General features: G+C 35.1%; 1 protein-coding gene across 1 annotated transcript; it reads right to left on the bottom strand.

The window, feature by feature from the left end:
• Nucleotides 1-7,946: 7,946 nt before the first annotated feature.
• On the bottom strand, nt 7,947-11,401 carry LOC149571229 (alcohol dehydrogenase 1-like). The gene is made up of 10 exons (XM_089812800.1): nt 11,149-11,401; nt 10,584-10,720; nt 10,455-10,501; nt 9,732-10,057; nt 9,540-9,622; nt 9,366-9,441; nt 9,049-9,110; nt 8,767-8,862; nt 8,506-8,667; nt 7,947-8,353 (listed from the first exon to the last, which is right to left on the bottom strand). Exons 1-10 carry the CDS (start codon nt 11,186-11,188, stop codon nt 8,237-8,239), a joined length of 1,146 nt encoding a protein of 381 aa, XP_089668926.1. The 5' UTR covers nt 11,189-11,401; the 3' UTR covers nt 7,947-8,236.
• Between the last annotated feature and the right edge of the window lie 3,420 nt (nt 11,402-14,821).

The following is a 14,821-nucleotide window of genomic DNA, read 5'->3' as shown; positions in this document are numbered from 1 at the left end:
TTCCACTGCTTCTTGTTGTTGTTACTTTTTCCCCCTTGACTTGATTTTTGATCATCACTAGCCACCAAGGCTTTTGTCTTTGATGACTTGAGAAGTCCAAAATCCACCAAGTGAGATTGTTCAACAATCAACATGTCTGCAAATCCATCAAAGGAAGGCTTCTGGTAAGCAGATCCCATGGTCAACCTATGAGTATTAAAACTTGAAACAAAGTTAGGATACTGAGAAGGTAATGAATCAACCTATCATCCTTCATGGGATTTCCACAATCTTTCAAAAGTGCCCTATACTCATTGACTTTGATGATGTAATCCTGAATTGTGTCATAATTCTTAGGATCCAAGAGAAGTAGATCATCTTCAATCTGAAATCCCTTTTCTTCATCCACCTTACCATACAACTATTCAAGTTTGTCCCAAGCTTCTTTAGATTCTGAACATTTTTTAATGTGGAAGAGAAGATCCCCATGTACACAACTCCTAATAACTCCTAAAGCTTGTTGGTCTTGTCTTTTCCAATCAATGAGTTCTTTAGCATTAGTAGGTTTGGTAATTGTACCATCAACATAAAGACTATATCCTTTTTCCATTAATCTACTCCATGCAATATCTTTCCATGTAGAATAGTTGCGTGAAGTTAGAGGAGGACATTAAAAATCCATGATGCAGAAATGAAAAGAGCACAATAGAGAGACACAAAAAACATAGCACACCCCCGCCCCTTTTCACTCAATCAAAAGACCCCCCCAAAAAAGATGTTGTTGGCACTTTATAATTAGTGCGTTTACAATGGGCCACTTATCAAAATGAACAAAGTGGACTTTCTGATTTTGCATTTACAACTACCTTATGAGGCTTAAATCTGTCACTTAAGCACTGTAGCTTAGTTTTACAACAATTCTGAAAAAGAACCAAAGCTTTATAATGCCAAAAAAACCCTAATTTTGAAAGTGAGAAATTGGTCCACACAACCCTAGAATATGACTTCAGATCTGGAAAGTAGACAAAAAAAATGCACTTTAAAAAAAAATAGAACCTAAAAAAGTGACCAAATGTGCTCGTTCGGAGCTTCTGAAGTTGCAAAATGCAAGATTATGTAGGTACAGTTTCCAAGAAATGTAATTTTTGTAAAATTTGTGCACCAAAACCAGAAAACAACACACCACTACAAAATTTAGAAAATTCTACCCAATTTCAAAAAAAATTGCACCTGAATTCGAGTTCGGATGTTCGAGTTATGAACTCACAAAGTCAGGCTACCAAATTGAAAAGCAATTTGGAGAGGGGTCTGGAGAAAAAATTGAGAGTCTAAATTTGACGATCAAATGGCCATCATGGCAGTTGTATGACGCCTGAAAATGACGATCAAACGACTGTCAAATTTAACACCATGTTCTGATGATGTCAACAAAAAATCCACGCCTTGGGATGATGTGGCAGATGACAGGATTGTCCTTACTGTACAAAATGACACGTGTCAAATCTATATGCTAACGTGGCAAAGCAACCCAAGTTCCACGGGTGACGTAGTAGTCCCAGTTGAGACTGCTGATGTGGTAAAGAGTTTGACATGTCAAGAGGTTAGAGTGCAGATGGATGATGTGACAGTTTTTACATGGCACAAAGATTCACTGTCACTATGCAAGGGTCGCAGGCGAGAACAATACATGTAAGAGCTGTCGATAAAATCTCATGCAACGTTCGTGTGGGCGAGAAATGCAGACCGCTGGAAGATGAGGAAATGATGGTGCTATTTTTATGCACAAAACCGCAACACCTAAACAAAGCTTCGCCATGTGGTGTGGAGGCCGTCGGTTGCTTGGTCGCTGGGAAGTATTGTGGAGCGGCGAGATGTGGTGGTGTCACCGGAATGTTCTTTGCGATGCCAAAAATTTGTGGGTCCTCTACGAACAAATAAAATAAACCCTCCAAAAAAGGTAGATTTGGGGTGTCATTACCCAGGTCTGCTAAAATATTTTCTCTGAAATAAATTTTGATAATTTGTACAGAAATATGACAGAAATACAGAGAAAATACAGATCCGAATTAAAATTGAATTACATATCTGATAATAATGACCATACCCATACTTCAAATCGGGGCCTTTGGGTTCCGATTTGCAAATTTTTTTTCCCTCACGGTTGACTTTGGGCCAAGGTAGGCAAGTTTATAGTCGATTTTCACCAGTTCAGCGTTTTGGACACAATGGCGAGGTCAGATCTGGCTCTAGACGCTCCCAATTTTTGTAGCACTTCGGATTCAGGCTGAGGTGATGAAGCTAGTGTGGTCTCGAACGACTATGTGATGAGAAAATCTCCAAGTTGCTCTGATACCATGTAAGAATTTGCCTAAGGAAAAAATTCACCCAGGAACTAAGAACTCAAACACAAGCACACAGTAGACCAAAGAGAGAGAGAGAGTATGATCAAAATGACAATGTATTCAATATGCCATAATTCATGCAATGTAAAAGTACACTAGGAGTGCCTGTATATAAAGGCCTCTGAGATACATCTAGAATGCCTCGTAATCAACACCATGATGTGTCATACAACCAAGCACATGTCCACCAGATATGGTTTATCCTCCATTAAGCATGAAAGTATGTGTGATGATGTGAGGATAAGCCTACAAGGGTGTGACATGCAAAATAGTGTTGTAGACACCATGTGCTTAAATAGAGTTGCATACTCCTATGTTGTCAACATGACAACTCAAAAAGGTGCACAAACTCGTAAGTGTCTCACAATTAAAAATAATAAAATAATGCAAAATAATAAATAATGCATTAACCTAAGTAAACTTAAGTAAGTGTAATAAGTAAATACTTATTTACACCAACAGAAACAAGCCTCTAAAGAATGGCATGAAAGGTTACACACTTATTTGGTGAAAATTGGTTTTGCAAGAACTAATGACAATAGAAATCTGTACTTAAAAAGTGAATCTAAAAAAGATATTGCTAGCCAAAAAATTTGTTATTGATATCATATTTGGAGAACATTAATATTGTGTAAATCATTTGCTAATGAGATGAAGAAAGAGTTTGAGATGCCAATGTTTGGAGAGATCAAGTTCTTTGTTGGTTTGCAAGTTTATTAGATGAAGAAAGGCATATACATGACACAATCAATGTATATCAAGGAGATACTAAATTTTTTTGGAATGGATGAATCAAGACTAGTTGAAACATTTATGGTTATTGGTCACAAACTTTAAAAAATGATGAATTTGGTGAAGTGAATCAAATATTATATAGGTCAATGATTGAAAAAATTATAATATGTTAAACATAGTTGACCTCAAATTGCATTAGCAGTTGGTATTGTTTCTATATTTTCTACTAATCCTAGAGAAAATCATATGATGGCTGTGAAAAGAATGATAAGATATCTAAAAGGAACATAACTATGGATTATGGTACAAGAAAAAGTGACAAATTTGAGTAAACGTTTATATAGATGTTGATTGGACATGAAACATTGATGAAAGATTACAGGTGGAGGCACTTTCTTTCTAGGAAGGAGACATATTCCATGGAGTAACAAGAAGCAAAAGTGTATTTCTCAGTCCACAACAGGGGTCAAGTATTCTATTGCAGCAATTAACTATTCAAATTTTATGTGGATCAAGAAATTTTTGAAAGGCATGAAGCAAAAAATTACTAAACCTATTGTAATATATTGTGATGACACTAGTTCTATAAACATATCCAAGAATCCTATGATGCATACAAAGACCAAACAGATTTCTATCAAGTATCATTTCTTGAGAAGTGAAATTGGGATATTTGAACTCAAAGGAGTAGATAGTTGATAAATTTACTAATGCATTACCTACAGATGCTTATGAGTATCTAAGAGTCAAATTAGGGATCATACCCTTATCTAAGGCAAGATGAGAAGAGATGTAGCTTTGCATCAAATGTTATGTTCATAATATCTTACACATTGATGCAAGAAGTCACACTTTAGGAGCTGCCTAAAGACTGTGAAAATAGATGGACAAAAGCATGAGCATATGAGATTGCAAGGAGTCAAATTAAAGATGATAGAGAGAATGATCATGCAATATCAATTAGAATAGTGACATGAACATGAAATGTATGATGAAACAAAAGAAAGGTGAAAAATGATGTCTTTGGCATTGTTGTTGAAGAGGGAGAATATGAATAGTTACCATCCTACTATCAGAATGAGTGAGAGAGATATATGTGTATGTAGTTACCATCTAGAGGGAGAGTATGTATTGAGATATAAGAGGGATATATAATAGTTATGAGGAAGCAATGTGAAGGAGGGAGCCAATATAGTTGGTACTACATTTGGTGTCAGAATTGAATCTACAATTGGCATCGTAGAGGGAGGGAGAAGTGTAATGGGTTGTATGAATGAGAACCAGAATGAAACTAAGGATATTAATGAAGATCTAAATTAGATCAAAGAGGGAGCTGAAAATGATAAATCATGAGAATAACTTTTGCATTTGCATGATAATTAGAGGTGTTGTCATCGATGCCAAAGAGAGAGATTGTTGGGAATTACAATTGGAATAATTGTTAAGTTGTCATTGATGTCAAACCTACCAAAGAGACATTTACTAACAATATAGAGTGTTCTATGTGTTGATTGATGAAGAGGACTTGGAAAGAGAGATTACTAGATGAACTTGTGAAGTTGTTGAGTATAGAGGTGCAAGTATGTTAGAATTGCAATGTGCACTTGATCAATTAGTCTTTGACAAGATGATGTATTGTTTGATCATTATATGAAGAAGACAATTTAGTTGATGTATAGAAGAGAAGAAAATCAATTGAGTAAATCCTTAAGCTTGACTGAGTGACAATTTTATAAGGCTAATGATATAGAAGATTAAGGAACTTAAGGAACAACTGAGTAAACAGTATTAGCCGAGTGATAGTTATGGCCAAGCAAGTTGAAGAAGGAAAATGTAGTAATGACTGAGTGTAGTGAAGACCGAGCAAGCTAGTGAAAGTTGAGAAAGACATAATAGTAGAACAAATTGACGATTGAGTGTCGAAAAAATAACAGTTTGTGAAAGAATCGAGTTTGAGGCCAACATAGTTGAATTTTCATATTAGTCAAAACGTGTGGATGATAAGGATTGATGAGTTGGCGCATTTAACGCATGAGTAGAGTTTGTTATGCGGTCAAAGACAAGGATTTAAGGATAAGTTTCTAGAACTATCAATAAAGAAGTAGAAGGACAAAATGTTGGATAGATTCGATGAATCTAATAAAACCCTAAAATATGCAGTGATGTTTAAGCAAAAAATGATCAAAGATGCCTATTGAAAGAGGCATAAGAGATATTTTCTAAGGTTGGTATGTTGTTGATTGGAAATTTTATGGAGAACCTATGAAGAATTGAGTAGCAAAGGAAACGTGAGAAGATTGGTGAAGTGTGATTACTTAAAGGGTTGCCAAGTAGATTAGAGATAGAGATGCCAATAGAGTCCAGTCAATGAAAACACAAATGAGCCGAATGGAGACCTGAAATTACAAAGTCAGTTGTATCTTTAGATATCAACACTGTTGTTACTTTCTAACCATTGTGGTAGTGAAAATCATTTAATCAAGGTTGACCTAACAACCATTTTGTAAATTCTTTAATTAAGGTGACATTCTAATGGAACGATCCAAAATTCTCTAACCAAGCCACTCCTAACAAGGTGATTAAATTATTTAATAGGGTCACACCTAACAATGTCTTTTGCAACCTTTAACAAGGTTGGCTCTTAACCGAGCTCACTTCAGAAGGGTGAAAAGTGGTTGCATGTTACTTGATCATTTTTCCCAAATTGGGTTTGCACGTTAAATCTCGGTGTCAAACATTTGTGAATGTTATATGTGTGATGCATGTTATTTATTGTTAGTCAACGTATATTGAACATAGAGCTAAGTGATGAATGAATATCCTAAGTTGTTGATGAGATGCTATATGGACCAAGTGGTTTTATGAATTTGTTTGAGGTATTTGAAGTTAGTGAAAATTGAATTGGTACATCTAGACTTGAGGATAACTAATTCCCCCCTGGCCCACCTCTCCCAATTATTCTAAATATTATAACACTCTCAGCAAACTCAAGTATATTGTATACGTCTTTTCCTCTAAGCCTCCAGAGTTACTAACATATGTTACTGTCACTTTTGATAACTACAATGACCCACCTTGGGATGTCAACCACCCAAAAAATATTCACATACATCCAATAACTTGAGGTAGATGTACTCAACTACCACTAACCACTACATGGGATATCACTGTACACAAATCACAAGGCCTCACACTAGATAGAGCCACAATTGATATAGGTAAAATTGAAAGACAAGGGCTCACCTCTACAACTCTCTTTGGGGTCAAATTCCTACAAATCCTTCGAATAGAGTCTTCCTTCTCTTTGGAAAGCTTTTTCAAAATTAAAAATAATCCATACAACATTATGAGAAAGAAAGAAGAAGCCTGACTGCTCTTGATCTCACTTTGATTTTGGGTACACATTGTTACTTTCATCCCTCTTTTCAAATATTCATTTTTTTCTTTTTCCCTTCCCTCTTAAGATAACCATTTATTTCTTGACAATTTTAGCTTCTTCTGTCCTACAAGTTCACGAGTAGCAACATCAAGATGAAGCAAGTAATATTAATTCTTACATATACAACATTTACTAAAGAACTCCAATTAATTTCATTACTTAAATTTCTTGGGAAGTCGTACAAGTAATATTGTAGAGCATTATTAGACATTCAACTTTACCACACTTAATTTTGTTGTGTGCAATGCTTCCTTCGACCATTAAGCATGTTTGTTTATGGACACTACAAAACAATATTAAAAATCTACTATCTTGCTAAAAAAATGAAGATTTACCTTCATTACATTGTCTTCCCATATACATTTTTAACACTTGCTTAGTCTTTTTAAAATCTTCATTATTCATTAGAAATACCCATCCCTTGCACCTCCTATTGGTACAAGAGCTAATGATGACTTGCACCACCAATGATGATTATAATATTTTAACCAATACAAACCCTAAAGCGGTCTTGTCATATCTCTCGCCATAATCAAATATGTACATAGAAGTTGTAAGTTATTTTCTTTTATTAAATTGTGCAATTAAAACATATTAATACGAATTTATGACATCAACCTATACACGGCTTCACCGTTTTATCCGAACTAAGAATAAAATAGAGACTGAACTTTTGAAAATGTTCCCTATTAACATTTGAGAAAAGTAATTTAAAACACACACCCAGAAAAGCCTATTTGTCTGCCTCTAATCACCCCAGGTTTGTTTTCGCAAAAAGAGTAAATCACCCCGCTTTCCCAAAAGGTTTTATTTAAATCCTTCACAATGAACCCAAAAGGTTAGGTTTTATTTAAATTTACAGTCCTATGTAAAAGCCTCCATTATCTTTCAACAATCCACATCCATGAGCCAGTCAAAACCTCTGACACCAAAGAATATTCATGGATGTGGACCGTTTTATCCGAACTAAGAATAAAATAGAGACTGAACTTTTGAAAACGTTCCCTATTAACATTTAACATTTGAGAAAAGTAATTTAAAACGCACACCCAGATAAGCCTATTTGTCTGCCTCTAATCACCCCATGTTTGTTTTTCGCAAAAAGAGTAAATCACCCCGCTTTCCCAAAAGGTTTTATTTAAATCCTTCACAATGAACCCAAAAGGTTAGGTTTTATTTAAATTTACAGTCCTATGTAAAAGCCTCCATTATCTTTCAACGATCCGCATCCATGAAAGCAGTCTTGTCATATCTCTCGCCATAATCAAATATGTACATAGAAGTTGTAAGTTATTTTCTTTTATTAAATTGTGCAATTAAAACATATTAATACGAATTTATGACATCAACCTATACACGGCTTCACCGTTTTATCCGAACTAAGAATAAAAAGACTGAACTTTTGAAAACGTTCCCTATTAACATTTGAGAAAAGTAATTTAAAACGCACATCCAGAAAAGCCTATTTGTCTGCCTCTAATCACCCCAGGTTTGTTTTTCGCAAAAAGAGTAAATCACCCCGCTTTCCCAAAAGGTTTTATTTAAATCCTTCACAATGAACCCAAAAGGTTAGGTTTTATTTAAATTTACAGTCCTATGTAAGCCTCCATTATTATCTTTCAACGATCCACATCCATGAGCCAGTCAAAACCTCTGACACTACTTCAATCTTCTTCACCATCTAGTCTTCCAATTTCATTACACATCGCAGGCCCTCTCCTTTCACCATGAAATCAAAAGCCTTGTTAATCTCAGCAAAGGGGAGTTCGTGAGTAATGAACTTTTCCAGCTCAAACTCCTGCCAAAAAAAAAAGGAAAAGAGAAAAAAAGGCGTTAAGGTAGCTTGAGATTAGAATTTAGAAATAGGTGGACAAATTAGACACAAAGGTGTTTATAGGCCTGTTGACATAAGGTTTTATAAAATCACTGGGGGAGTAAACAAACATTTACCTTACTCAGATACTTTTCCACTAGACCTGGCAGATCAGATTTGGGCTTGTAGTTCCCAAAGAAAGTCCCTTTCAGTGTTCTCTCATTGAGGAAGTTGATTGGACTTGTTGTGAAAGCTGCATCTGAATGAGGCACTCCTACTAATACTGCCACGCCCCACCCCTTCAGTACAAAACACACATTAATTCAATTCAGTCAGACACTCTTTTTCGTTGAATAGAAAGGAAGGTCATTTTTGTTATATATGGGAGAAGTACTTACATCATGTACGCATTCAAAAGCCTGGATCATTGCATTAATATTCCCTGTGCATTCTACGCTGTAGTCGGCTCCTCCATCAGTTCTTTCTGCAATTACCTGAATTAGAAAAGCAGAAATTCATTAATATCTTTTTGCATTTAAACATAACAAAGAACAAGTTGCATTCAATCCTCACAACAGTGTAAAAGCATAAGAGATTGGATTATAATATTATATTAGAAAAATTGACTGAAGGCCATCTAGTGTGTCAATGAAACAGGATGAAGCATGAGCAAAACCAACCTGCTGAACAGGTTTCTGATGGTCCTTTGGGTTGATATATTCTGTCACGCCAAACTGTTTTGCTGAAAAGACAAAGCAAAGCAAAGATTGACAACAAGAGCTTGTTAGAGAAGAGAGGAAGGACTAAATAGATAAAAGATTACTTCAAGTTTCTTTAACTAAACCATGTACCAGTGCTTTTGAGGAAATTAGAAGCATATTGTGATCAACTTACCAGTTGTTTATTGGAAACCAATCCCACATAAACAACCAACATGTTGATCACAATCTACCTGTGGCTCAATCTTAATCCAAATCAACGCAATTAGCACTAGCACCTTTTTCAAATCTTTCAGGGACAAAATCAATGCCTATAATTCGGGAAGCTCCTGCAATTCTCGCTCCTTCAGCAGCCTTAAAAAAGAAAAAGCATTGAGCACTCAAGTAAGAGATTTGAATCTATAAGTTACATATCTATAATCCATCCAAAACCCTAATCAACGAATTCTTACCCCAAGTCCAACACCTCCAAGACCAAATATTGCTACGGTTGAGCCCTTCTTAGGTTTAGCCACATTCAGTGTAGCTCCCATCCCTAATTTCACACAGATGCTTAAGTACATCCATAATAAACATTGTACAAATACCCACAATATTTATGATATGAATTGGATTATATTATGAATTGGATTATATTAACTGACCTGTAGAAACACCACAGCTAAGAATACAGGTTTTGCTGAGAGGAGCTGCAGGATTTATCTTGGCAACACACCCAACGTGTGCAACAGTGTATTCACTGAATGTGGATGTTCCCAAGAAGTGATAAATTGGTTGTCCCCTGATAGAGAACCTCGACTTTCCATCACTAATCATCACCCCTCTGTCGGTGTTAATCCTTAGGAGATCACACATATTGCTTTCTTCTGATTTGCAGTGCCTGCAATCTCCACATTCCCCTGTAAATACAGGCAGTACATGGTCTCCCTCCTTCATATCAGTCACCCCTTCTCCCACACTTTCTACTATTCTGCATCCACAATTGCCAACATAGTAAGTAATCTATATTATCAGATTTTCACAAATCAAGTAAATTACATTTTAACACTATCAGATTTCTACAATCTATTTGAAATGTATGAATTTTATTTCTGAATTCGATTGTGCAAGTTATTTTAGCATCATCTTTTTTAGATCAAACTTTGCGATCCACCATCAGCATGAAAGAATGCAAGAACAAAAATTATATCATACACTATACTCAATTTCTGACTCTTGAACTTACTAATATCTAATTTCCTGATAATGAATTGTTAAGTATGGTCTGAAATGTTGATACAACGAAATTTACAAAATGAAATGCAGACACAGCGTAAAAATTTATTGTGTTTCAGATACAAATTTAATAATGAATAAAGGGATCATACCCAGCTGCTTCATGTCCAAAGATGCGTGGAAAAAGTGGAGTTTGGCCCTGCAACAGAGGAGCAACATCATTTAGATTTAGAAGAAGAAAGTAATTCTTGGCTTCTTTTATAGTTAATGGAGGCACTGACCTTAGCTTGCCAGAAAACAAGGTCTGTACGACACAAGGAAGTGTAACAGATTTTGATCCTGACTTCCAGTGCCTGTGGAGGCGCGACTTGCACATGTTCAATCTTAAGGGGCTCCCCTGCCGCCCATGCAACAGCAGCTGCTTGCTCACACAACAATATTTGATTTGTTTAGGATAGATAAACCTTCAGTATTCAAATAAAATTGACAATGACACCAAGGTAATAATCCTCAATCCTGATACACAGGATTAGGTTCTATGTTTTTTTATTAAGAATTTATGGTTCGGAACAAATGTTTAGCACACTATAATCAATCATGGTTTGTTATGAAATTTTCATAATCTATGAAGAAGGTATGGTAGTTTTTTATTTCACTCATGCATAGTTTAAGCCATATCACATTCAAAGAGACACAGAAGAGAATGATACAAAATATAGATTAAAAAATATATATAATTAAACAGAAAACTGTACACATTTAACCATCTTGAACATCTATTTACTCAGTTACATCCACTAATTTTTTATAACAAAATGGAATGGATAGATGGGCTTCAAGATTTACCTTTGCATGTAATAACCTTCCCTGCAGTAACGCTTGGCATTTTTGTTGTTAGCTCTCCTTCGCTCAAATCTAATGAATAGGTATAAAAATGAATTGATTTTTTAGAGGAGAGGCAGTCTCCCCTATAAAGGCGAGGGTTTTGTGATCCAGAGGCGCGTGCATGGGACAAATTGGCAGTGGGTAGAGCCCACAAGTGTCTTGCTCTGGTTTTGATTTGTTAAATTCTTAATAATGACAGCTAAAGCTTCAAGTCAGGGTTTAGCAGCGGAATTGTCAAATTTAGTGTCCCGTGGTTTTGGCCAAATCCGGAGCACAGCTGTATTGATTGATTGCAAAACCCTCTAGAAGGGCTAAAATTCTATGTTATTGATAAGGTAAGACAGCGATTTGAATATGGTTATTGACCCTCCAAGCGCGGATTACAAGATACGTAAGCGAATGGTTTTCACGAACCGCTAGAAACAAAAAGAGTATTGAACAGTGGTTTTCCGTTCCAATGGGATTTTGGTTTTTAGATTCACAAATTTATTGTATATATTTTATATTGAGTAACTTTTCTGTTGGGTTTAGTCAATGATCTATCTTTTTTCATCTATTTTGAGTTATCCTTACTTTTGCATTATCTTTTTTCGTTCATTATTGTACCGGTATTCACATTTCAATATATTTGTTTTACGTTGTATTTTTAATGAGATTCTATGGATAAACTCAAAATTCAAACTTTTAATTTCATTTCTATTATTTGTTATGGATAGACATAACTTGTTATGGATAGACATCACACATGTTTATGTAATATATTATTATGTTTATGGAATATAATTTTTGTAAGGACTCTTACTTTTATTGCTATTATCTTACATGATATTGAGTATAGACATATTATTTTAAGGGTTCGAGATCTTATTTTCTAGTTACATCATATTGTTAGTCCTAAGGGATCAGATTACTGAAAGGGGGTGAATTAGCACTCAACTAATTAAACAACTTTTCAACTGTATAACCCTTATAATAGTATTGATTTAATAACAACAAATGAAAGCATTAAACATATAAGCACAATTACAAAATAATGCAACACTTGACACAAATATTTTGGTCTTGTGAAAAACCAACTTGGACGAAAACCACATCAAGAATTAGTACCCACAAATTGTGCACTCTTCTAAAGCATGCCTTGTTATGAGCTTAACTCTGTTAAGAGTTTACAAAGACATTGTTAAGTGTCACCCAGTCAAGGAATTTACCTCTAGCCCTGTTAGGAACTTTACCCTACCAAGAGTAGCCTTGTTAGAGGACTTAGAACATTAATTTAATTGCCACCCTGTTAAAGGATTTAAAATAAAGGACCTGTTAGGATTCACCCAGTTAAGAGATTTTACTATTGTAATATTAGGGAACAAGACATAGAATGATCTAAAGAACAATGCATGCTTTGTATGATCAAATCAAATGTAGAACACATAAATACTTCACATCATGTCTAACTATCTTCTGGCTTGGTTTCACCTTCATATCCACGACCACCTTATGATCAACACACAATTCTTTTACCTTCAACAAATATTCAATGTTCTTGAAACCCTAAAATGTTCCATTGCCTTCAAAATCACCCTAGCACATTTGAATTTAAATTTCAAATCTATCGATCACATACCACATGCCCAAAAACACATATCAATGCTCACAACATATATCATATATACCATGTCGTCCCACAATTAAGTTTACATTCAAATTCATGAGGAACAGTCAAACACATCTTGACCAAACAAATCCTTCTTCTAGGATCTTCATGACATGCTTGCATTGATCACTACAAATACCAGATCATCACCTCTAATCATTAAGACATTTCACCTCATCATGTCCATCTAAACAATATTCACCACATCATCCATATCGGTCACCAATATTGATATACCATTGATGACTCAAGAACACAAACACTTTGTCCAAAAACTTTGTTTATCACTGCAATACTCCACTGTTGGTCATCCAAATGAGTGTGGTCTTAACCATATCATCTAAGGATAATGTGCTACTTTGTCATGTGACCGATCCACTTAACTCTTCATAGATTTAACAAAATAATCAAATCATAGATTGTCTATCACAATTGTTCTAGCAGTTGCGTTGTCAACCTTCTTTCATTCATAACTTACTCAAACCTTTACATCAAGAGTAGTAGACATACGTTGGACATTCAAAGACATACCTAAGTCTCTCATAGAGATAGAAATAATTGAAACTCATTACAACACCTTGTTCATTACTTTTATACTTAGCAACATGCTAGGAACACAAGATCAATATCTGACGTCAATGACAACACTATAATTGGTCATCATGCAACCAAATATGTATCATGAAAACATTGTACATCACCTACTATTACTGCATCAATTATGTAAAAAAATATTCCCCCTTTGCATTGATGGAAACAGCTCTAAAATGTTGCTTTCCTTCTTAATCAGCTAACAACACATATACTTTGACATCTATACGATTCACTAATATCCTCTTTTCATTGATCTTGTATCTTCTTCACTTTCTCACTGTACATGCTCTCTTCATATTTTCTCCCCTTCAATCTATATTCTTCTCTTGGGCATGCTCATACTATTACTTCCTCTCTCTCCCTTTCACAACAATGTCAAAGGTGCCAAACACTCTAGCTAGCCAAGCACCTGTAACCCTCTAAGTGCATGCTAAGCTACTTTCTTGTACTTCTTACTATTAGCATAACTAATGGATGTTGATGATTGGAAAAGTTGTTTACTGAAGTCTAGTGTTGGAACAATGTTGATGGTGATTTGGTATAAGAGAGGAACACATGATTTGATGGAAAAATAATTAATTATGTTGTTGTTGATGATGTCAAACTATTTGACCAAGTGTTTTGATATACATTACCATATACTTATTAGAGAAAGAGCAAGTTAAGTGCTTCTATCATACATGAATGTTACGTAATGTTCATAGATGCTAAGTCTACATGATATCACCCATTTATGTGAAGATTTGAGTAAGTTATGAAAACGAGAACTGAATTGGGCAACTGTTGAGATGGTCAATGTTTTTGAAATTAAAAGTGACCAAAAGCAAGTGGGTCGGCCCTTACAACCAAAAGGTTGGTAACCATCACATCACCAGCAGAAACCAATAGAGAACATTACTAAAACAAAAACAAAACAAGAAGTAACTTAACCACTATAATTCTACCCAAACTACTAACTAGCATACTACTATGAATAGAAACAACTAATCTAAAGTAGAAGTCTATAGAGTTAACCATACTACTAAAGTTCATAATAAAAACTATTGGCACTGTCAAGCCAACCCAAGTCTAAGTAACAGTTGGATACTAGCAAACCAAGTAACAACATAATAACATAAAACAACTAGGATCCAACGATCCCTTAAAACTATAGACTTATTTCTAAGTTTTTTCCTTTCCCTTCCTAGCCAATAAAACCCAAGCCTAATCATCAACAAGAAACTTAAAGAGGAGTTTATGATCTTCCATATCTAGCCATGTTTCTTCTTTCTCTTGCGCTAGCATTTGGAGGGTGGTAGCAGCAACATGAGTGACTTTTAGGGAAAATTTAGAGAAGGTGAAGAATCCTTCCCCTAAAGTTTTAACCCTTTGATCCAGTTGGGAAATTGCCCC

Source organism: Cupressus sempervirens, chromosome 2 (genome assembly GCF_028749045.1).
Source record: "Cupressus sempervirens isolate cs-2001-9-10 chromosome 2, ASM2874904v1, whole genome shotgun sequence".
Lineage (NCBI taxonomy): Eukaryota > Viridiplantae > Streptophyta > Pinopsida > Cupressales > Cupressaceae > Cupressus > Cupressus sempervirens.
The sequence above is the reverse complement of the archived record's forward strand: the minus strand, read 5'-3'. Positions and strand labels throughout refer to the sequence as shown.

Bases quoted from the DNA above. Each gene is read 5' to 3' on its own strand.
- LOC149571229 (XM_089812800.1), bottom strand. From the start codon at position 11,188: ATGCCAAGCGTTACTGCAGGGAAGGTTATTACATGCAAAG. The intron at 8,863-9,048 runs GTTGGTTTTGCT...TTTCTAATTCAG, and splicing joins ATCAGAAACCTGTTCAGCAG to GTAATTGCAGAAAGAACTGA. The intron at 8,668-8,766 runs GTAAGTACTTCT...TTTGTACTGAAG, and splicing joins CTTTTGAATGCGTACATGAT to GGGTGGGGCGTGGCAGTATT.